Consider the following 25,092-nt stretch of genomic DNA (forward strand, 5'->3'; position numbering starts at 1 on the left):
ATTTTCTGATGATGCCCATTCTAACTGGTGTGAGGTGATACCTCATTGTAGTTTTGATTTGCATTTCTCTAATAATTACTGATGTTGAGCAGCTTTTCATGTGCTTCTTGGCCATGTGTATGTCTCCTTTGGAGAAATGTCTATTTAGGTCTTCTGCCCATATTAGGATTGCGTTGTTTGTTTCTTTAATATTGAGCTACATGAGCTGTTTATATAATTTGGAGATTAATCCGCTGTCCGTTGATTCGTTTGCAAATAATTTCTCCCATTCTGAGGGTTGTCTTTTCGTCTTGTTTATGGTTTCCTTTGCTCTGCAAAAGCTCTGAAGTTTCAATAGGTCCCATTTGTTTATTTTTCTTTTTATTTCCATTACTCTAGGCGGTGGATCAAAAAAGATCTTGCTGTGATTTATGTCAAAGAGTGTTCTTCCTATGTTTTCCTCTAAGAGTTTTATAGTGTCCAGTCTTACATTTAGGTCTCGAATCCATTTTGAGTTTATTTTTGTGTATAGTGTGAGGGAGTGTTCTAATTTCATTCTTTTACATGTAGCTGTCCAGTTTTCCCAGCACCACTTATTGAAGAGACTGTCTTTTCTCCACAGTATATCCTTGCCTCCTTTGTCATAGATTAGTTGACCATAGGTGCATGAGTTTATCTCTGGGCTTTCTACCTTATTCCATTGATCTATGTTTCTGTTTTTATGCCAGTACCATATTGTATTGATTACTGTAGCTTTGCAGTATAGTCTGAAGTCAGGGAGTCTGATTCCTCCAGCTCCGTTTTTTTCCCTCAAGACTGCTTTGGCTGTTCGGGGTCTTTTGTGTCTCCATACAAATTTTAAGATTATTTGTTCTAGTTCAATAAAAAATGCCATTGGTAATTTGATAGGGATTGCACTGAATCTGTAGATTGCTTTGGGTAGTATAGTCATTTTCACAATATTGATTCTTCCAATACAAGAACATGGTATATCTCTCCATCTGTTGGTATCATCTTTAATTTCTTTCATCAGTGTCTTATAGTTTTCTGCATACAGGTCTTTTGTCTCCCTAGATAGGTTTATTCCTAGGTATTTTATTCTTTTTGTTGCAGTGGTAAATGGGAGTGTTTCCTTAATTTCTCTTTCAGATTTTTCATCATTAGTGTATAGGAATGCAAGAGATTTCTGGGCATTAATTTGGTATCATGCAACTTTACCAAATTCATTGATTAGATCTACTAGTTTTCTGGTGGCGTCTTTAGGATTCTCTGTGTATAGTATCATGTCATCTGCAAACAGTGACAGTTTTACTTCTTCTTTTCCAATTTGTATTCCTGTTATTTCTTTTTCTTCTCTGATTGCAGTGGCTAGGACTTCCAAAACTATGTTGAATAACAGTGGCGAGAGTGGACATCCTTGTCTTGTTCCTGATCTCAAAGGAAATGCTTTCAGTTTTCCAACATTGAGAATGATGTTTGCTGTGGGTTTGTTGTATATGGTCTTTATTATGTTGAGGTAGGTTCCCTCTATGCCAACTACCTGGAGAGTTTTTATCATAAATTGGTGTTGAATTTTGTCAAAAGCTTTTTCTGCATCTATTGAGATGATCATATGGTTTTTATTCTTCAATTTGTTAATATGGTGTATCACATTGATTGATTTGCATATATTGAAGAATCCTTGCATCCCTGGGATAAATCCCACTTGATCATGGTGTATCATCCTTTTAATGTGTTGTTGGATTCTGTTTGCTAGTATTTTGTTGAGGATTTTTGCATCTATATTCATCTGTGATATTAGTCTGTAATTTTCTTTTTTTGTAGTATTTTTGTCTGGTTTTGGTATCAGGGTGACGGTGGCCTCACAGAATGAGTCTGGGAGTGTTCCTTCCTCTGAAATTTTATGGAAGAGGTTGAGAAGGATGGGTGTTAGCTCTTCTCTAAATGTTTGATAGAATTCACCTGTGAAGCCATCTGGTCCTGGACTTTTGTTTGTTGGAAGATTTTTAATCACAGTTTCAATTTCATTACTTGTGATTGGTCTGGTCATATTTTCTATTTCTTCCTGGTTCAGTCTTGGAAGGTTATACCTTTGTAATAATTTGTCCATTTCTTCCAGGTTGTCCATTTTATTGGCATAGAGTTGCTTGTAGTAGTCTCTAAGGATGCTTTGTATTTCTGCAGTGTCTGTTGTAACCTCTCCTTTTTCATTTCTAATTTTGTTGATTTGAGTCCTCTCCTTTTTCTTGATGAGTCTGGCTTATGGTTTATCAATTTTGTTTATCTTCTCAAAGAACTGGCTTTTAGTTTTATTGATCTTTGCCATTGTTTTCTTTGTTTCTGTTTCATGTATTTCTGCTCTGATCTTTATGATTTCTTTCCTTCTGCTAACTTGGGGTTTTGTTTGTTCTTCTTTCTCTAGTTCCTTTAGGTGTAAGGTTAGATTGTTTGAGATTTTTCTTGTTTCTTGAGGTAGGCTTGTATAGCTATAAACTTCCCTCTTAGAACTGCTTTTGCTGCACCCCCTAGGTTTTTGATTGTCGTATTTTCATTGACATTTGTCTCTAGGTATTTTTTGATTTCCTCTTTGATTTCTTCAGTGATCTCTTGGTTATTTAGTAACGTATCGTTTAGCCTCCATGTGTTTGGGTTGCTTACGTTTTTTTCCCTGTAATTCTTTTCTAATCTCCTAGCGTTGTGGTCAGAAAAGATGCTTTATATGATTTCAATTTTCTTAAATTTACTGAGGCTTGATTTGTGACACAAGATGTGATCTATCCTGGAGAATGTCCCATGCGCACTTGAGAAGAAAGTGTAATCTGCTGTTTTTGGATGGAATGTCCTATAAATATCAGTGAAATCTATCTGGTCTATTGTGTCATTTAAAGCTTCTGTTTCCTTATTTATTTTCATTTTGGATGATCTGTCCATTGGTGTAAGTGAGGTGTTAAAGTCCCCCAATATTATTGTGTTACTGTCGATTTCCTCTTTTATAGCTGTTAGCAGTTGCCTTATGTATTGAGGTGTTCCTATGTTGGGTGCATATATATTTATAATTGTTATATCTTCTCCTTGGATTGATCCCTTGATCATTATGTAGTGTCCTTCCTTGTCTCTTGTAACATTATTTTAAAGTCTATTTTATCTGATATGAGTATTGCTACTCCAGCTTTCTTCTGATTTCCATTTGCATGGAATATCTTTTTCCATCCCCTCACTTTCAGTCTGTATGTGTCCCTAGGTCTGAAGTGGGTCTCTTGTAGAGAGCATATATATGGGTTTTGTTTTTGTATCCATCCAGCAAGCCTGTGTCTTTTGGTTGGAGCATTTAATCCATTCACGTTTAAAGTAATTATCAATATGTATGTTCCTATGACCATTTTCTTAGTTGTTTTAGGTTTGTTTTTGTAGGTCCTTTTCTTCTCTTGTGTTTCCCACTTAGAGAAGTTCCTTTAGCATTTGTTGTAGAGCTGGTTTGGTGGTGCTGAATTCTCTTAGCTTTTGCTTGTCTGTAAATCTTTTGATTTCTCCATCGAACCTGAATGAGATCCTTGCCGGGTAGAGTAATCTTGGTTGTAGATTCTTCCCTTTTATCACTTTAAGTATATCATGCCACTACCTTCTGGCTTGTAGAGCTTCTGCTGAGAAATCAGCTGTTAACCTTATGGGAGTTCCCTTGCATGTTATTTGTCGTTTTTCACTTGTTGCTTTCAATAATTTTTCTTTGTCTTTAATTTTTGCCAATTTGATTACTATGTGTCTCAGTGTGTTTCTCCTTGGTTTTATCCTGTATGGGACTCACTGTGCTTCCTGGACTTGGGTGGCTATTTCCTTTCCCATGTTAGGGACGTTTTCAACTATAATCTCTTCAAATATTTTCTCGGGTCCTTTCTCTCTCTCTTCTCCTTCTGGGATCCCTATAATGCAAATGTTGGTGAGTTTAGTGTTGTCCCAGAGGTCTCTTAGGCTGTCTTCATTTTTTTTCATTCTTTTTTCTTTATTCTGTTCTGCAGCAGTGAATTCCACCATTCTGTGTTCCAGGTCACGTATCCGTTCTTCTGCCTCAGTTATTCTGCTATTGATTCCTTCTAGTGTAGTTTTCATTTCAGTTATTGTACTTTTCATCTCTGTTTGTTTGTTCTTTAATTCTTCTAGGTCTTTGTTAAACATTTCTTGCATCTTCTCGATCTTTGCCTCCATTTTTTTTCCGAGGTCCTGGATCATCTTCACTATCATTATTCTGAATTCTTTTTCTGGAAGGTTGCCTATCTCCACTTCATTTAGTTGTTTTTCTGGGGTTTTACCTTGTTCCTTCATCTGGTACATAACCCTCTGCCTTTTCATCTTGCCTATCTTTCTGTGAATGTGGTTTTTATTCCACAGGATGCAGGATTTTAGTTCTTCTTGCTTCTGCTGTCTGCCCTCTGGTGGATGAGGCTATCTAAGAGGCTTATGTAAGTTTCTATAACTTCTTGATAAGAAAGGACTTTTTATGTTTGACCATAACCCAGAAGTCATAAAGGAAGAGATGAACCAATCTGACTATACAGAACCTTAAAACTTCTGTATAACTAAAACCACAATAAACTAAGTTAAAGAAAGTCTTTAAAAAATAAACAATACTGATTTATTCTACAACCACCATAATGTACTAATTCCTGTTGTCAAGGCATTCTTTCCTGTATTCATTAGGGGCACTCTGAAGTGCAAGCTAAGTAATGGCTTTCATCTGAGTAAAATAATGCTAACAATTAACAGCAGCTAATGCATGTATGTCATACTCAATGTTTTACATTTTCTAGTCATTGACAAAGTGAATATCTTTACATATGGGATAAATGGAACAAATCCACATATATTCAGCAGGAGTGGCCTAATCCCACTCTCTTCTCAAACAAAGACGTTTCAGGAGAACTTGAGACTCACAAAGATATGCAAGTAAACCTGAGCCTTTAATAGGATTTAGGTATGCTACTAATCAGGTATTTTACTTTCTCTTCAGATATGGTTTAACCCGTAGATGTTTTACCTGGTTGTGCTTTAAATTAGCAAAATAGGATTATACCAAATTGAATGCCTCTTCCAAGGATGAAGGTGGCATTTTGTTTACCAACAGTCTTCATGTTTCACTCAAGTATAACTTTTATTACTCTATCTCCCCCAACCCAATTGGTCACAGAGATATATAGATACAGGTTTATGATAATGACTATGCCATGATAATAATAATGAGAAGCATGGTGCAGTGGATAGAAACACAGACTCTGGAGCCACACCACAAGGGTTCAAGTCCTGACCACTTACTGGCCGCATGACCCTGGAGAAAGTTGCTTAACCTCGTTATGATTCACTTTTCTCAACTGTAAAGTAGAGATGCTAATGACAATAATGCCTAGTTATCCATGCATCTATCCACCCATTATTCGTCATATGTCTATTCTGTAACAGGAGCTTTACTAGGAAGTAGGAACATAAAGGTAAACAACCCTCCAGTTGCCAGCTACTGATAGGGTCACTTCAGAAGCATCTGTCCTCTTCTACCTTATTCAACATGTTCATTTGAAATGAACTATAATTGTCCTCTATCACCAAAAAATTCCCACTCCTCCTCAGTTTTTCCCATATAATTAACACGTCTTATATACAGTTGCCCAAAGCAAAAAAGAATCATGTTTATTATTCTTTCTCTCACTGTCCAATCCATGCAAGTCATATTGGCTCAAACTTCAAAATACATCCCAAGTCTAACTTCTTCTCCAGATGGGACTTTTAGATAGTTCTTAAAATAAAAGCCCAGTGCCGGCAACTTCCCTAGTGACACAGTGGTTAAGAATCCGCCTGCCAATGCAGGGGACACAGGTTCCATCCCTGGTCTGGGAAGATCCCACATGCCATGGAGCAACTAAGCCTGTGAGCCACAACTACTGAAGCCCACACGCCCAGAGCCCGTGCTCCACAACAAGAGAAGCCACCGCAATGAGAAGCATGCGCACCACAACAAAGAGTAGCCCCCGCTCACCACAACTAGAGAAAGCCCATGTGCAGCAACAAAGACCCAACGCAGCAAAAAAAACAAAAGACAAAAACAAAACCCAGTGCCAAGCATATAGTGGACACTCAATAAATATTTCTAGAATGTTATATGACATAACCATACCATAGGTTTAATTAAACACAGCAAAGCACAAAGAAGAAAGTGGATGATAAGATTTGCTTTGTAACTGACACTAAATATCAACTGTGGCATCTGGCCTCCAAGATAACCCCTATAACTCCTGCCACTGGGTATTTACACCCTTATACACTGTCCTAGGGTTAGTCTCTGTGGTCAATGGCATATAGCAGAAGTGACAGCATGTCAGTTCTGAGATTAGCTTATAAAATACCTGCAGTTTCCGTCTTAGGCACACGGTCCTGCTTGCTCTCTCTCTCTCTCTCTCTCTCTCTCTCTCTCTCTCTCGGATCTCTTCTTGCTCTAGGCGAAAGCAGCTGCCTTGGAGTAAGCAACCCTACGGAGAGGTCTATGTGGCAAACAAATGAAGCCTCTGGCCAACGACCAGTGAAGGAATGAGGGCTGCCAACAACCGTGTGAGTGAACTTGGTAGCGGATTCTTGAATTCCAGGAAAGATTTAAGCTGACTGCAGTCTTTGTTGACAACTTGAGGAACTTTCCTGAGAGAAATGGAGCCAAAACCACACAGCTAAACCACTCCCAGATTCCCAACCTTCAGAAATTATATGTGAAGTAAAACATTAGTTGTTTTACTAAACTGTTAAGGTTTGGGGTAATTTCTTACACAGCAATAGATAACTAATACAGAATCTGATTTTTTTTAATCTAAAGAAAGTATTTAATAGAATATTTGACTTCTGAAAATTTATGCATTCATATCTATAGCACTGTTCGCATCCAGGACTCAGACAGAAGTTTACTCTTGGTCTCAGACAAGCTGTCTTATGTCATTACTTACTACTTAAAGTAACTCTCAGCATAATCACTCTCTGGACATTCCACTCTATTTTGCCACTTAATCATGTGAAGGAAACCAGACTCTCTCTGTCAGCAAGTAATATGGATAGAAAAAGCTAAAAGTCTACTCTACATGATCTTTCATATTAACATACATCTAGAGCAAAAATGTGAACTTCTCCAGAGAGTAAAGGACTTAAAGGCTATCAGGTCAAGGTGTTCCTAAAAGAGATTCTGATTATCCAAATACGTACAAGTTCTCCAGTGCCAGTAGAAAAATTAACAATAGGGGAAGTGGAAGACAGGAATTGATATTGTTTTCTGGGTATTTTAAGAAATATTATTGGCATTACATTACAGGAAATGTTTTTGTACTATCCTAAGCCAAATCATTATAAGACCATTCTACCTTGCAAAAGGAAACTAGAATACAAACATAAAATTTTGGGCAGGCCTTGACTTTTCTGACAGTTCTTTCCCATTCAACTTCACTACTTCTTTAATATTGATATTTCTCAGGATCCTTTTGCCAATATATATGCTGGCTGAGCCACTATCATGGCTTTAGTTATATTTCTACTTATTCCTAAATCTACATTTCTGACTAAAACTATTCTTTCAAATTCCAGATCCAGTATTTCCAACTAGATACCTTGGATCTCTACACGTATATGTGGCAAACATCTCAAATATTAACATGTTCAAACATTAACGTGAACTTATTACCCTCATCACCAATCAGCTATGACTCCTTCAATATCCTCTTTGGTTAACTGTTATCAATCACCTAATCACCCACAGTACAAATCTTAGAATTACCCTCAGTTCCATCCAGGCACCTAACCTTTTGATTCATGCTTTTACTTTTAACATATTTATGCCTTTATATTTAAAACTTGTTTCTTGTAGATAGCATAGAGTTGGGTCTTGCTTTTTTATCCACTCAGACAATCTCTGCCTTTTAATTGGGGTTTAGGCTATTTACCTTTAATGTAGTTATTGACATGGTTACTTTAAATCCTACATCTATTTGTTCCATCTGTTTTTTTTTTTTTTTTTGCGGTACGTGGGTCTCTCACTGTTGTGGCCTCTGCCGTTGTGGAGCACAGGCTCCGGACACGCAGGCTCAGCGGCCATGGCTCACGGGCCCAGCCGCTCTGCGGCATGTGGGATCCTCCCGGACTGGGGCACAAACCCGCGTCCCCTGCATCGGCAGGCGGACTCTCAACCACTGCGCCACCCAGGAAGGCCCCCATCTGTTCTTTATTCCCTTTTGATAAGGTGCAAAAGCAAATCAATGGAAAAAGAATGAACCTTGACCTAAATCTCAAACCTTGTACAAAAATAAATTGGAAATGGATCATGGACTTAAATATTAAATGTGAAGCTATAAAACTTTTAAAACATAGGGGAAAATCTTGGGGATCTAGAGTCCTTAGACTTGACACCAAAAGCATGATCCATAAAATAAAAAACTGATAAACAGGAGTTCATCAAAATTTAAAACTTTTGCCATGAGAAAGACATGTGAGTGGGAGGGAGGGAGATGCATGAGGGAGGGGATGTGGGAACAGATGTATATGTATGACTGATTCACTTTGTTATAAAGCAGAAACTAATAAAAAAAAATGGAAGAAAAAAAAAAAAAGAAAGACATGTGAAAAGGATGAAAAAAGAAGCTAGAGACTAGGAGAAATTATTTACAAGCCACATAGCCAACAAAAGACTAGTATCTAGAATATATAAAGAACTCTCAAAACTCAATGGTAAAAACCCTACAAACAATCCAATTAGAAAATGGGCAAAGACATGAAGAGACATTTCACCAGAGAGGAAATACAGATCACAAGTAAACAGAAGAAGATATTCAATACCATCAGCCATCATCCTGATGGGCAATGTAAATTATAACCTCAATGAACTATCCTCACATGATCAGAATGGCTAAAAGAAAAAATAGTGGCAATCCCAAACAATGGCAAGGATGCAGAGAAACTGGATCACCCATACATTGCTGATGGGAATTCAAAATGGTACAACCACTCTGGAAAATATCTGGCAGTCTCACAAAATAAAACACAATAACCACATGACTCTGCAATTGCACTCTTTGGGCATTTATCCCAGAATAATGAAAACTCATGCTTATATAAAACCTGTACACAAATGTTTATGGCAGCTTTACTTGTGATAGTCAAAAATATTCTTCAATATGTGTATGGTTAAAGAAACTGTTGTACATTCGTACTATGAAATATTAGTCAGCAATAAAAAGGTATGAACTATCAATACATGTAGTATCTTAAATGAATCTCCAGAGAATTTGGCTGAGAAGAAAGATAATCCTATTTGATTTCATTTATATAATATTTTGAAATAACAAAATTTTAGAAATAAAGGGCAGAATAATAGTGGCCAGGGGTTAGGACATGCATAGTGGGGCTGGAGAGATGTGAGTGTATTTCCTTCTATGATGCAACTGTTCAGTATATTTGTCTATGATGGTGGTTATGTGAATCTGCACACTGTCCCCAGGTCAGGCTGCCAGGTATCTCTTAGTTGAGGGCATTATGCTAAGTAAAATAAGTCAGACAAAGATAAATAGAGTTGGCCTTCCATACTGTGGGAGGAGGAACCTATGGATATAAACGGCTGATTGGGCTACGCCATTTTATATAAGGGACTTGAGCATCCACAGATTTTGGTATCTGCAGGGATCCTGGAGCCAATCCCCTGCAGACACCAAGGGACGAGCGTACAGTACAACCTCACTTATATGTGGGTTAAAAAAAAAAGAAAAAGAGCTTGTAGACACAGAGAATAGATTGAGGGTTGCCAGAGGTAGGGGGTGGAGGGTGGGCAAAAAGGGTGAAGGGGGTCAAAAAGTACAAACTTCTAGTTATAAAATAAATAAGTAATGGATGTAAGATACAGCACGGTGACTACAGTTAATAACACTGTAGTGCATATTTGGAAGTTGCTAAAAGATTAAAAATGTTCTCATCACAAGAAAAAAATTATAACTATGTATGGTGATGAATGTTAATCAGACTTACTATGGTGACCATTTCACAATATATACAAATATTGACTCATTATGTTATACACCCAAAACTAATATAATGTTATATGTCAATTGTATCTCAATTTAAAAAGTTTTTTAGTCTGGAAAATTATAAACAGCTGATTTATTAGAGTAGTAGAGTTATATTATCTTTTTACTGCTGATTTTATTCTATTTCTCTTATTGCTCTTTAAGAGCCTTAATAATATCTCTCCTACAATATAAATAAAAAATTTATTCCTAAAAAAAATTTTAAAAAACAAAGCTCATGGAATGATGTCACATGTACTTAGAAAGTAATGCAGTTGAGTCAGAGAAAACTGGTCATGTTTCCAGGTACGAGTAGGGCTAGATAATGGTCACATGTCAGAAAATGAGAGTAAGGCCAAGAGTTGGCTCTATGAAGGACAGACATGGTGACAAGAATCTGAAGGTAGATCCAAACTTAGGATACCATGTTATCAAGGAAAAAAGACAAGTGGGATAGAACTACCTTTAAGGTCCTAGATGTCCATTCAATCAGATGTAGGATAGATAATGAACAAAAGTAAAGAAAGTTGACCTAGTTGTGTCTACTTCAAAATAAAACCAAAAAAACCCACAACAAACAAAAAAACAAACATAAAAGCTGTGAGTCAAGTTTACTCAGTGTCTTACTGATGACTATAGCCCAGGAGATAACCCCTCAGCTCTGAGAAACTGTTCTGAAGAGGTAAGGGGAGAGGTCAGTATACATGTGATTTTGGCGAAGGTGGTACTTGCAACCAAGCACACATTTTGGTAGAAGGTTGCTGCTAGTCAGGAGGAGCACATATCTTAGTTAATGGTTTCCGTGCTTTTCTAAGTATGGAAAGATGCAAGAATCCAGGTTCATAAAAAATTTCCCCTGAAAACATCTAACTATCTGAAGGACTGTTCTGCCAGTTTTCCTAGAGCACAGAGTGCCTCATTCTGCCCTGAACTCCTTTCAGGGGGTGCTAAAGGTCAACAGCTACAGTGGCTAAGGACTTAACTCTTGTAGAACCTGGTGGCGAGTGACATTTTTTAACTGGCAGCTGTATCAACAAGTTAATAGAGGCTGTCAGATGTCACTGCTATTGGGAAACGGAACTCAGCAGAAGAAAATTCAGTCCCTTGAGGTAATAGGGTGCTAGCCAAAACATCAAGAGAAAAAGACAAACCTAATAATTGCACAGGGACACAGAAGTCAGGGTGGGATCTGACTTGAAATGCAGCTATTGACCTGGGGATCCTTTTAAGATAGTAAGTTTCCTAGAAGTATTCAACTTGAAGAACACTGTCAAGTAGCCAAAACCAAAACAAAACAAAACTCCCAGTTTATGATGTGTCATGCAAAACAAAAATCAGAAACAGATATGTGGAATTTTATCAAATTGAAATACTATTTAGAGATTTCCAGTTGCCATGAAAATCTTGGGGACATGAACCTGGTGAGTGAAGTGATGGAAGATGAGGCTGGAAATACAGATTGAGAAGAGCCTTTTATAAGACTGTTCAACAGTTAAAGGTTAATTCTCTGAGATACCCACATGATTTATTCCTTCACTTCTTTCAAGTCTTTCTTCATGTGTCCCCTTATCAACAGGCCCTTCCTAGAACTCCCTATACAGAATACCTCCTTTTTCCTCCTGAATGTATTTTTCTTCAGAGAACTTATCACCATACGGCCAACTGTATAACTGATTGTTTATTGATTTCCTGTCTCTCCAAAATAAAATATAAGCTCAGGAATTCTGTTTCATTTGCTGCTATACATCTATCACCTAGAAGAGCACTTGGCACACAGCTGGCACTCAGTAAATACTTGCTCTTGAATAAACAAATAAATATCAGCATACCAAAGATAAAGATAACATAAGCAGGAAAAATAACTTAAATGTGCTTATCCTATTTACCTATCCATTTAACCAGGACAACAAGCCAGCAACTTCTTTTTTTTTTTTTTTTTTTTTTTGGTCAGCCTGAAACAGTCCACTTCTGTTTAGCTAAAAACAAGAACAACAAAAGGCTTGGCTTTAAAGGGGGTCCTTTTGTAGAGTCAGTCGTTCCGGGCTTTGTTTGTAACCTTTCTGAGGCAGCACTGGTAACGTCTGGCGTTGACAGGAAATCCTCAAAATTTCCAAGAGTGGGAAGTCAGCTGCTTAAAATGAACATACTGGCAAAACCAATAAAAAGAAGTGATCACGGAAATTTTGTTCTGGGAATGGATTACTAGTGGCTTAGAATCTTACCGATTAATTCTTCCATATGCTTTTGGGTATTAATATCTGTTAAAGAGTCAATCTTCTTCTTTGAATTCTGGCTGGGTTAAAAGCAAAACATCTACATAAATGCTTAAAGTCAGATGTGTTTCTGCTTTTAAATGTATTTGCAATAGTGTTCACGGAACTAGATCTTAAAAATCTGTCACTTGTAAAAAAAAAAAAAAGGAAAAAAAGAAATTTAATCAAATGTATATATTCATTCCTCTTCTAGGAATTTAGAGTGAAACTAGTTATGAGGCATCCTTGAGAGAATTGAGGAGATAGTCACTCAAATCATTTTCTGTGTTTTTGGTTGAGAAAGACATGACTATACTAGTGGGACTATACCGACATTATTATCAGGCACAGCTCTAGTCTTTAAGACTTGAAATTGGAAACTTTTATTCAACTTTAAAGGCTAGCCTTCTCTAGACATCACCTTCTCTGAAGACCTTTTAATTGACTTGGGTGACTCTCATCTCCATGCTGTACAAACATATATTGTTAGCTGTATTGCAATTATTTCTGTGTTTTTTAACCCTAACTGATTGCATGAATATGTCTTAAAAGTAAGACATTTTAACTAAGTACTGTGGTAGTACAGAAAAGGAATTGATGAGATTGAAAGGTCTCCACAGAAAAATGGGATAAGATTTTAAGAGGGGCAGATGAAGGAATGGGGAGCAGGAAGACACAGGAAAAAATGAGGAAGGGACAACTCAAGTGCTGACAGTGATAAACATGCTTGCTCAAGTTTTAAGTCTTATACCGCATTCCTGCTTCTCTTAATTTCCTTTATCTCTTTGCTTGAACCTGCTACAACCATCATTCCCGAGCACTTTTACTTTGCTATAAACCATTATCTATTACCTTTTAAATCTTTCTTCTACTCCTACCCAACCCTACAATCTGATTCAATGCTTTGAACTTGGGCAGATGACTCATGCTCCAGTAAAGAGTAACATAAAGTGTTAAGTGTTTGCAGTAATGACCTAAAGGTAAATCATTTTCAAATGGTATCAATATAGTAATACTAAGTTTGTCTAGAATTTAATAAATCTTCGTTAGGCTAAAAGATCTTTTTATATAAAATAAACATTCTATCAAGATAAATTATAAATATTTTCTCAAGCTGAGAAAGTTTTGTTTCTAAATCTAAATAGAAAATTTATCATTAACAGGCTTCAGAAAAATCCAAAATGAGAAAACTGTTTTCATAGGTATAAATTTGAGATGGAAAAAGGCCCTGAAGAAACACTTCTCATCAAGGCAAACATTTGCTGCATTCAAAATGAATAAAATAAATTTAGAATATTTTTCTTACATGTAAAAATTTCACTGTTCCACACTTTCTTTTAAACTTGAACATATTTACTTCACATACTTTCTCATCCAATTTTTGTACGTATCTCATATTCTTAACGTTATTTTAGGTACAACTCCAATTATGGCCATCGAAATTTTTAATGAGAGAATACTTTAAAGTTTTGAACAATTCCTCTTTGATCAATTTTATACTAAAAGAACATAGTATCTCGTTTGTGTTTTGGAAAAGAAAGGTCTTTTATAGAAGAATGCTATAGAAATATAAAGGAAGGGCTTTTTAAAATGTTTAATCTTGACAGCATGATAAAATATTAACAAAGTTCTTCTCATACAATGAGACTCCTGGCTTAAGCAAAGAATAATTCTTGTACATATACAAACTGGTTTCAAAATTAGAAATCCTTAAACATAAAGAATGAAAAGTGACTTCTTGATTTGTTATACCTAAGAGTGAAAAAACCCAACCTAAAAGCTTAAGCATTCAAAGAATTGGAATCAGATATACAAACAGGAAAGCACGTTTGAACAGTCCAACTCCCTCACTGTACAGCCAAGAAGCTAGAATCCTAGAAAGGTCAAGTTAATGCATATTAAGCTTCTCTGATTCTCTGCTTCTGCTCTTAACAACACTTTCTTACTTTCCTATTTAAAATAAAAATAGAGGACTTCCCCGGTGGCACAGTGGTTAAGAATCTGTCTGCCAATGCAGGGGACACAGTTTCAAGCCCTGGTCTGGGAAGATCCCACATGCTACGGAGCAACTAAGCCCGTGCGCCACAACTACTGAGCCTGCGCTCTAGAGCCCGCGAGCCACAACTACTGAGCCTGCATGCCACAACTACTGAAGCCCGTGTGCCTAGAGGCCATGCTCCACAAGAGAAGCCACTGCAATGAGAAGCCCGTGCACTGCAACCAAGAGTAGCCCCCGCTCGCCGCAACTAAAGAAAGACCACGCACAGCAAAGAAGACCCAACGCAGCCAAATATAAATAAATAAAATAAATAAATTAAAAAGTAAAAAGGACAAAATAACCCCCCCAAAAATAAATAAATAAATACACAGATTAACATTTAATTGCCTACATACACACATCTTAACTTCATTTATAAAGAATCTGCATTAGCAACTAATAGTTTAAGATTCCTTTTAGGCTATCCATAGAAAAAAACTTTCAAAATATTTCAGATTTCCAGATACTTCAGTGGAATAGCATACAGGATTTGCTAATCCTTCATTTCTTTAGACTGTGGTTTCTTACCTGTTCTTAGTCATAATCTTGTTTGAGAATCTAATCAAAGCTACAAGACCTGTCCCCAGGAGAATGTATACGACAGGGGTTTCAGCGATTTTAAGGTCCTCAGGTGAGATCCTTTGCACTATATTGTCAAATTTGCTTCAGCATAAACCAAACTACCACATATATTTGGACTATCTTAATCTTCCAACAAATAATACATTCTCCCAGAACCACAATTTGACATTGGGTGCTTTTCCTAAATTGAGGGCCAACAAGAAATGGCACACGTTCTACCATTAGAACACAATCTGCTGTGGTTCATGTGTAAAGATTCACAATATATTTCTGAGATAAAGCAGTTTTTCCCTTGACACCCTGGAACATTTTCTTTCATTAAATGAAAACTACATAATCTACTATATTTTCCTTTTCTGCCCTGTGTCAAATGGAGCAGTTCCCCTTAGCCTAGATTTTTCTGCCCTTCTCACACTGCTCCTCCCACCCTTCTCTTTCCCATGTTGTACTGGCTTTTATTCTTTTACTAATGTGTTAATGAATTTGTGTGTTAAGATTTTTATTTATTGCTTTTTGCAAACATTTATTACATTCAAAATGAATAATTTTTAGGATAATGGACATGACTAATATTTAGAATAATTTTCCTCACATTTCTCACATTTAAAAACTTTAACTGTTCCACACTGACTTTCTTTTTAAACTTCTTAAATGTAGGTATAATTTCTATAAAATAAAAATCTTAAATATTTAGTTCCATCAGTTTGGACAGTTTTAAAATCATAATCTGCTTTAAATCCTTTTTGGAAGCAAGAAGGGTATAAATCAATAAATAGTTGATTCATTCATGACTTGATCTGTGTCTGTCTGGCAGGGGAAACTGGTGGGACTAGAAGTAAGACAAGATAAGACACCATAACAACGATATAGATAAGAGTGACAGGGTTAGTCTAAAAAGATAGCAGAGAGAATAAAAAAGGGACCAGATAAAACTGGTATTACTATCAAGGCTAGAAATAACCAATATGAAAAAGAATAGAAGGGAAGAATGGCTGAGGAGCCCACTTTACACATTATTTGTTTATAACGGGTGTTCAACAAAGCCTATTTTGTTTTGTTTTGTTTGATGCAAAATTGCCCATGTTTTATTTTATTTTTTTAACATCTTTATTGGAGTATAATTGCTTTACAATGGTGTTAGTTTCTGCTTTATATCCAAGTGAATTAGCTATACATATACATATATCCCCATATCCCCTCCCTCTTTCGTCTCCCTCCCACCCTCCCTATCCCACCCCTCTAGGTGGTCACAAAGCACCGAGCTGATCTCCCTGTGCTATGTGGCTGCTTCCCACTAGCTATCTATTTTACATTTGGGAGTGTATATATGTCAATGCTACTCTCTCACTTCGCCCCAGTTTACCCTTCCCCCTCTCTGTGTCCTCAAGTCCATTCCCTACGTCTGCATCTTTATTCCTGTCCTGCCCCTAGGTTCTTCAGGACCACTGTTTTTTTTTTTTTTTTTTAGATTCCATATATATGTGTTAGCATACAGTATATGTTTTTCTCTTTCTGACTTACTTCACTCTGTATGACAGACCAAAGCCTATTTTCAATCAGGGATGGAAAAAGTCAGATTTCTTGCCTTCTCAAAGCCACAGTTGTAGCAGAAGTTTAGATAAGAACTCAGAAGTTACTCATATCCTTAAACTTATAATAGTTAACAGAATACTCTCTCTCAAACTGATAACAAAAAAATTAGTTACACAACTAAAACACCACTATACCATTACTATAGTGATGAATAAAACATGTACTTTATAGGCTAGCTGGTTATTGACCTGGTTTCTTGATGTAACAAAAATCTGATGGGCCTCCCTGGTGGCGCAAGTGGTTGAGAGTCCGCCTGCCGATGCAGGGGATACGGGTTCGTGCCCCGGTCTGGGAGGATCCCATATGCCGCGGAGCGGCTGGGCCCGTGAGCCATGGCCGCTGAGCCTGCGCGTCCGGAGCCTGCGCGTCTGGAGCCTGTGCTCCGCAACGGGGGAGGCCACAACAGTGAGAGGCCCGCATACCGCAAAAAAAAAAAAAAAAAAAAATCTGAAAGTGATGAGTTATATAATGAGATTCATTAAATTTCAAATCAGCTGTAGTTATTTCAGCCCCTAAAAAAAACTCATTCAAGAAACCAACTGATTCCCAGACTTAACTTTTAGAAGTATACAGATCTCACACTAAACTGGTTTGGTCTCTATCAAATACAAAAGCAACTATTAAATATCCTCGAGTCCTTGGATTCATTTAACTCCCTTTTGTAAGTAGTTACTCTACGATTCTCAAATCTTAACCTAAGGAATTTTAAAGGTATCTAATTTCACTTTGGATCCTTAATTAGAAGTCAAATTAAATGTCTTGAAAAATCTAGCATTCAATGACCTTCTTCCTGTTAAAACAGATAGCCCTTCTGCTACTGCTCTTCCTCAGTAGAAACAACTCTCAATAAAATTCCAGTTTATCAGTATAATTCATGCCTCAGCAAACACGTGAGTATCCACCAAGGGTCAAGCATTGTGTAAAACTGGAAATACAAACGTATACTAATATACTGATAATAACAAAAAGTTTAATTCAACGAACAGTGATCTATTTTTAAGTACCAGTAACTCAAACATGAAAAAACTACAAATGAACAGTTAAGTGAGTATTAAGTCAAGTGAATGACATCATCAATATGTGGAAGAATATTCCAATGTAGAATTAGTACGTTTTATGGGACATTGCCATATTCAAAATGAAGGTAAAAGTAAACAAAGTCAGGGCATATAACTGCTTAAATTTAATTATTTAATGATGACTAGAGAAGAGATTATCAATCTGAAAGTCGATTACTGAGGAACTATAACAGAATTTTTTCTCCAGTGAGAACACAAGCTCATTAACTACTCTCCTCAATACTGTTCACTCTAGGTTTCCACCTGTCTTCTTATATGAACACACACTACCTCTTTTCCATACCAACGTGATACAAAGAAATTCAGCCCTTTAAGGTTTTAAGTTTACTGGTTGTAAGTAATACTCATATTTTTTTGTGTCACTTGATTATAGGTAAATTTCCTAGTCAAAACAACAAAAATAGATTATAATTCAGGGGGGATTCATCAACAAACAACAAAAGTTGCTAAGCATGAGAGTGAAGCCCAAATTAAAAAGGTACAAAATCAGAACAAAACACGTTACTGAAAAATATTAGTTTAAAATTAGCTAAGTAATTTATGAAAGAAAAATAAATTGCTCTTAAATTTCTCAAATTTCCTTAATTGATACCCGAAAGGAAGGGCTTCAGCCCAAATGAAACCAAACTAGAAAATAATAACAGTAAACCACAACTGGATATAGCCTTTTCTGAAAAATGGTAATTTAAAATAAAAGAAACATGTATGTGTCCACAGGTTGTGATATCCTCAATCCCTGAGGAAATAACATCTACATTCAACTACCCCTTTCCCACACATACTTTCTTCTGATTTCTTTGGGCTTTAAAAAATGAGTATACTTTAAATATATAAGAGAGAAACCACTCACATGAGCTTTTAAATGAAAACAAAATCTGACCCATATTCCAATACATAGTTAATGTCATATTAAGAGGGGTAAAGGGAGGGCTGGAGGGAATTAAAATTCCAAACCTAAAACTTAGCCAAGTAGTATAACTTTTATTTTCCAAAATTTATTTCAATGAATTTAGGGAAAAATTTTTTTGTTTAATAAGACACAATTTTGTTCTGTAAGATTAATACCACACCAAACATAAACATTTTAAAATTTATTCTTTGATCCGCCTGCCAATGCAGGAGACATGGGTTCGAGCCCTGGTCTGGGAAGATCCCACATGCCGCAGAGCAACTAAGCCCATGCGCCACAACCACTGAGTCTGTGCTCTAGAGCCCATGAGCCGCAACTACTGAGCCCGTGCGCCACAATTACTGAGCCCGCATGCTGCAACTACTGAAGCCCGTGCGCCTAGAGCCCGTGCTCTGCAACAAGAGAAGCCACCGCAATGAGAAGCACGCACACCATGATGAAGAGTAGCCCCCCACTCGCTGCAACTAGAGAAAGCCTGCACACAGCAATGAAGATCCAATGCAGCCAAAAATAAATAAATAAATAAACTTATAAAAAAAAATAAAATTTATTCTTTGGTGGAAGTGATTTAAAAAATTGGAAGTGCTATAAAATATTAATTTAATTTTATAGGAAAGAGGTAAGAATGTGAGAAAATTGTTTATCAAAAAGTAAAGAGATCCAGGATTGGAGCCACTCACAGTCATGGGAATTAAATTAAATCTTGAGGAGCAATTATGAAAAACAGAAGCCAAGAGTGGCAAAACTTGGTCTCTCAACTCAAATCCTTTTTATAACTAACTATTCAATTTCTCTCTTTTACAGTCAGTAAACAGATTTTTAAAATGTCATATTAAGATATCACTAACAATTTCAGTTTATAAATACACATACACATTTTAGTTCCAAAAAAAAAGTCATATCCCAAACACAAAAGCAATCACATACTGATTTTTGTCCTCTCTCAATTACTACTACCAAAAAGAAAGAAAGAATAAAAAGAAAAAAAAAGAAAGAAAGAAAGAAAGAAAACTCCCTGAGAGGTGGCCAACATTCCAGAGGCATTTCTGCATAAAAAGAGGTGATGGGCAGACTGCTCAGCTAAACAGTCAGTGGCCCTTTGCAAGCCTCCTAGGTGTATTCCCAGCAGACACGCTATCAGATTAAAGGAACTGCAAACAAACTGGGCTGAAACCTTTCTTTGTCCAAGTCCAGCCTCTTCTTCCTGTGATGTCATATTACAAATCTAGCACGGCTTTCTTTCTTTTTCTCTTCAGAGAAAGCCCATCTCACAATACAGCTGGTAACCGAGGAAAAGGCCTCGATTCAGCAAGAGCTAACACGCTTAGGAATTTATTCCGGAACCTTTGAAAGACTCCTCTGCTTACCACCATCTGGGATCCACTGCAGGAATACGGAAGAGGAAAACTTCATTTAGAAGGAGCAAGAAGTAAATGAGACCGAACTGGGAATGTTTAAGTCTCTGAAACTGCGTTGAAAAGCAAAATAAGATTGCTAACCTTAGCTTAAACATTCTGGAGCATAAAGAAACTTTCATTTTGGAATATTCATCTTAACAACTGAAACAGAAGTTTACCAGACGAATAGTTTTCTTCCACCTCAGAACACAGCTTTTATTTAAAATTTATAATCCAATGGGTTGGCTTCACTGACTGCGTTTTTTAAACGTAGCCCTGGAATCACGGATTTTCTGGAGATTTGAAAATGAAAATATTTTCTTATTGAAGAACCAAGTGGAAACTTTACAGCAACAAATTTCATGTCTCTTTTGGAGGAAAAAGAAATATTTATAAAATCACGCAAAGATCCAAAGGATTTGCAAATACATTGGAGGTTATAAAGGGGTCACAATCTGAATACCAAAGGAGACTGCAGCTGACCAAAGGACTTCAACACTGTAAACTGGACGTGCCTTTATAATGGTAAGCAATAACAGCTCCCACTGCGTCTACGATGACTCCTTTAAGTACACTTTGTACGGGTGCATGTTTAGTATGGTGTTTGTGCTCGGGTTAATATCCAACTGTGTTGCCATATACATTTTCATCTGCACTCTCAAAGTGCGAAATGAAACAACAACATATATGATTAACTTGGCAATGTCAGACTTGCTTTTCGTTTTTACTTTACCCTTCAGGATATTTTACTTTGCAACACGGAATTGGCCATTTGGAGATTTACTTTGTAAAATTTCAGTGATGCTGTTTTATACCAACATGTACGGAAGCATTCTGTTCTTAACCTGTATTAGTGCCGACCGATTTCTGGCAATCGTCTACCCATTTAAGTCAAAGACTCTAAGAACCAAACGAAATGCAAAAATCGTTTGCATTGTTGTATGGTTAACTGTGATGGGAGGAAGTGCACCAGCAGTTTTTTTTCAGTCTACCCACTCTCAGGGTAACAATACCTCAGAAGCCTGCTTTGAAAATTTCCCAGAAGCCACATGGAAAACATATCTCTCAAGGATTGTAATTTTCATCGAAATAGTGGGATTTTTTATTCCTCTAATTTTAAACGTAACTTGTTCTAGTATGGTGCTAAGAACTTTAAATAAACCTCTTACATTAAGTAGAAGCAAAATAAACAAAACTAAGGTTTTAAGAATGATTTTTGTACATTTGGTCATATTTTGTTTCTGTTTCGTGCCTTACAACATCAACCTTATTTTATATTCTCTTATGAGAACACAGACGTTTGTTAATTGCTCAGCAGCAACAGCGGTAAGGACCATGTACCCAATCACTCTCTGCATTGCTGTTTTAAACTGTTGCTTTGACCCTATAGTTTACTACTTCACGTCAGACACGATTCAGAATTCAATAAAAATGAAAAACTGGTCCACCAGGAGAAGCGACTCCAGATTCTCTGAAGTTCAAGGCACAGAGAACTTTATTCAACATAACCTACAGACCTTAAAAAATAAGATATTTGACAACGAATCTACAATATAAGCTGCCTTAAATAAAACCACTGGGACTTCACTGGGACAGAACTTCCAAGTTCCTTCAACTGTGAAAAGTGTTTTCTTGGACAACTACTTCTCCACCTCTGAAAGAAAATAAACATGTGGACATTTTAAGCTTTTAGTTTTAAAAAAATGTATTCGATGTGTTAAGCATTAAAATGTATTCTACTCTTGTATATACTCCATTTTATTTTTCTGAGCCATTTTGATTTATACCTTCCTCTTCATTAAAAAAAAAAAATCCCTAAAGTTGTTCAAACTCTAAAAGTAACTATGATGTAAGTCATGTGGTGACCATCTGTATGGTCTTTGAATGTTTTAGTAATTTTATACTGGATAATTAACAAATATTAAAAGTTTCATTTAAGTGTTTAATACTTTTATTCAGTATATATCTAATTTTGATTTCAATCTGAATTGAAACTACTAATCATGTTTCTTAAACTATAACAACATAAATGAGAAAGAGTAATTTGAAATATTCAATAAGCGTTTTTACAGCATTTTTCAAAAAACAGTAAAGAATGTAGTAGTGTTCTGTAGAATGACATACTGACACTATTTGAGGCTCTCAAGCAGTCACACTCAGAGATAATATTTAGGATTTTGTCTTTGTATGCAATTCGTAAAAAGCAGATGCTATCCACACAGTATAGTATGTTTTAAAATTACTCTTTTGATCCATTTTCTGCATTTAACAGCAGCCAATTTAAAAATGATATATGCCACAAAAACTGAGAAGGAGGAAACTAACAAAATGTTATTTTGCTGAGTAAATTAAAAAAAATACTATTACAGGTACACTTTAAAGGTGTATCACAATAAATAACCTGTATTTTAAGTATTTTAGATCAGAGAAGCAACCTAGAGTGAGCTATAATACTTGGCACTTAGAAAGTGATCAATATATATCTCTGGACCACTGAAGCCACTGAATAGCTGAATATATTATTTCAAGTAGGCAAAATGTTACTGTATGTCAAAATAATTTATGAAGTAAGGAAATAGTTCCTTCCATAAAAAGCAGCAAAACTGCAGGGCCAAATAACTAAGTACAATTACATTTTCATTTCACTAAACATAAAAAAGGTATTGCTTTGAGCTATAATTTAGATATAAAGTGCCAATTACACTGAAACTTTTTCATTTTCCAACATCTTTCTTTTTAAATTCAAGCAGTTTTCCAAAGTTAGCTAAAAAAATATTCTTTTTACTTGAGAAGAAAGACATATAATTAAATTTAGCATTCAATGTATCTGATTTTAACATTTTCAATCTTTCAAGTCCTGAATACAACTTTGGACAAACACTCCTTGTTTTAAAGATTTACATTTGATTTTTGCTGTTCTCTGGATTTGAGCTGCAATGACTTCAAATAAATTATAGTAAGTAAGTAAGCTAAATAAGCAAAACTGTTTTAAAAAAAAATAACAGTGGGGGATTTTCTTTAGAGAGCTATAACTTCCTTTAGATAAACCTAAAGCAAAATAAATCCTTAAAAAAAAAAAAAACTAGTGAAGAAATTAAGCATAGTTCTTTACATCCCAAGAGAAGTATATATGTTGTAAACATGTTTTCTTCAATTGATGCTGAAGTGCCTTTATTTGATATTCTTCAGAAAAAACAAATACATTAAGCACTCTAAAGATGTATTTTTGAGTTGGAAAGCAACTAACAACTTAACGATGTGGAAGAAAGGGGCAGTGAGTTTGTAACAGATTTCTCAGAACTTTCCTCTGCTTAAATATCTGTAAGCAAGATCTCAAAGCATGGATGTTATTTTAAAATACAAGCAAAATAGTCATCAGATAGTTGTTATTACTGTGCTCACTGGAGAAACTTTTGTTGCCCGCTTGTCAACAGGAAGATGAGTCAAAGGTTTTATAAGATTCTTCACAAAGTAATACATAACAGATAAGTATTAGTTTTCTCATCCAGAACTTCAAATCCTGGGTAAATCTTAACTACAGGGACAGAAAGGGTACTAAAGTTATTTTCCTCTGTTAGCACTGCACTTTAAAGTAAATTATACATTTAGAAGGTTTTCTCTTTCCCCTTTACCCAGAAAACCTGTATTTATGGAACTCTGAGAATTCACTTTTTGTTTCCTTAGAGTGACAATACAACCCCCCTCCCCGCCCCGCAGACACTGTGCCCACTGTTTTTAACATCTTTATAAAAGAGTAGATGATTTATCTCATCTTCCTTTCCATATTAACTTCCCTCAAAGGAAAAGAAGTAAGACGAAAAAAGTTTTGAGGCGTGGAAAACACCTTTCCAGCATCCTAATGATTGGTTCTGAACTCAGAAATGATCTTTTCTAAGAAAATATCAACCAAGTAGCTAGTTTACGAAAACAATGTATGAAGATATATGTATTATATCCATACATTAAAAGGAACGTAAGACACTACTTTATCAAGGAGTTTTGTCTTCATATTCTACATTCGAAATACCGAAAGTAAATTTGAGGTATAAATCCTAATTACAGAATTGGTATTTAAAGAATCAGTCACTCATTTGAGGAACATAAAATAGAAAATTGAACATCAGCAAATTTCATATACCCAACTGAGAAACATTTAATTTATGACTGGTATGCAGCCAGCAAGAATCTGAAGCAACTGCAATTTTGGACCTCTGATGAACGAGGTACCTGGTCTTTTGTCAATGTATTAAGTTACTATCGCCTTGCAGAATCTTAACTATCTCCCAACACCCAAACTTTTTAATGCCTGCATGCCAAATCTAACCGCAGATGTCACACATGAGGGAAGATGTGACCTGGGTGCTCTTAGTTGTGAATGAACTTTTATATATAAGATTTTATAAACAATGCTTCCTAGTGGATGAATCTTAAGGTAATCCTAAGGGAAATTGTTTTTAAAAAGCTCTTTTGAGCTATCCTGAAAACCAAATCATCCATTTATAACATGACTTCTAAGAAATAAATTCCAAATTAAAAAGAACAAATGGACAAATTTAAGGACACAGAACATATTTAAATCAACCAGATTATTTAATGATCAACAGTATTTCTTAAATAGCAGCATTTTCCAGAGATCAACATATACACTGTCCTAAAAATCACTAATTCTCAAATTTCTATTTTATCTCTTTCTTCATCTTTTTTTCTTGATGTCTGCTACCCATTTTTTGACAGTCAATTTTATAGAAGTACAAAGAATATCAATTAAACAGGGCAACAGACAGAGATAATTAAAGAGTATGAAATTAAATCCAGGCAAACTTTTTTAGCAAGTCTTTCCCCTTCCTCCATCTCTCAAAAAGATTTATTCCAGGGACTTCCCTGGTGGCGCAGTGGTTAAGAATCCACCTGCCAATGCAGGGGACACAGGTTCGAGCCCTGGTCCAGGAAGATCCCACATGCCGCGGAGCAACTAAGCCCGTGCGCCACAACTGCTGAGCCTGCTCTCTAGAGCCCGTGAGCCACAACTACTGAGACTGTGAGCCACAACTACTGAAGCCCATGTGCCTAGAGCCCATGCTCTGCAACAAGAGAAGCCACTGCAATGAGAAGCCCGTGCAGCGCAACGAAGAGTAGCCCCCACTCGCTGCAACTAGAGAAAGCCAGCGGGCAGCAACAAAGACCCAAGACAGACAAAA

The 25,092-nt window shown here is 36.2% G+C and overlaps 2 protein-coding genes across 3 annotated transcripts in view; one reads left to right on the forward strand and one right to left on the reverse strand.

Moving 5' to 3' along the window:
• RB1 (RB transcriptional corepressor 1) overlaps positions 1-25,092 on the reverse strand; it is a 147,019-nt gene that overhangs the window by 23,198 nt on the left and 98,729 nt on the right. The gene's annotated exons all lie outside the window — the stretch shown is intronic.
• On the forward strand, positions 19,759-21,606 carry LPAR6 (lysophosphatidic acid receptor 6). The gene has a single exon (XM_060079934.1). The coding sequence runs from the start codon at positions 20,417-20,419 to the stop codon at positions 21,449-21,451; it is 1,035 nt and encodes a 344-aa protein (XP_059935917.1). The 5' UTR covers positions 19,759-20,416; the 3' UTR covers positions 21,452-21,606.

This window comes from Mesoplodon densirostris, chromosome 17 (genome assembly GCF_025265405.1).
Source record: "Mesoplodon densirostris isolate mMesDen1 chromosome 17, mMesDen1 primary haplotype, whole genome shotgun sequence".
In the NCBI taxonomy this organism is placed as follows: Eukaryota; Metazoa; Chordata; class Mammalia; order Artiodactyla; family Ziphiidae; genus Mesoplodon; species Mesoplodon densirostris.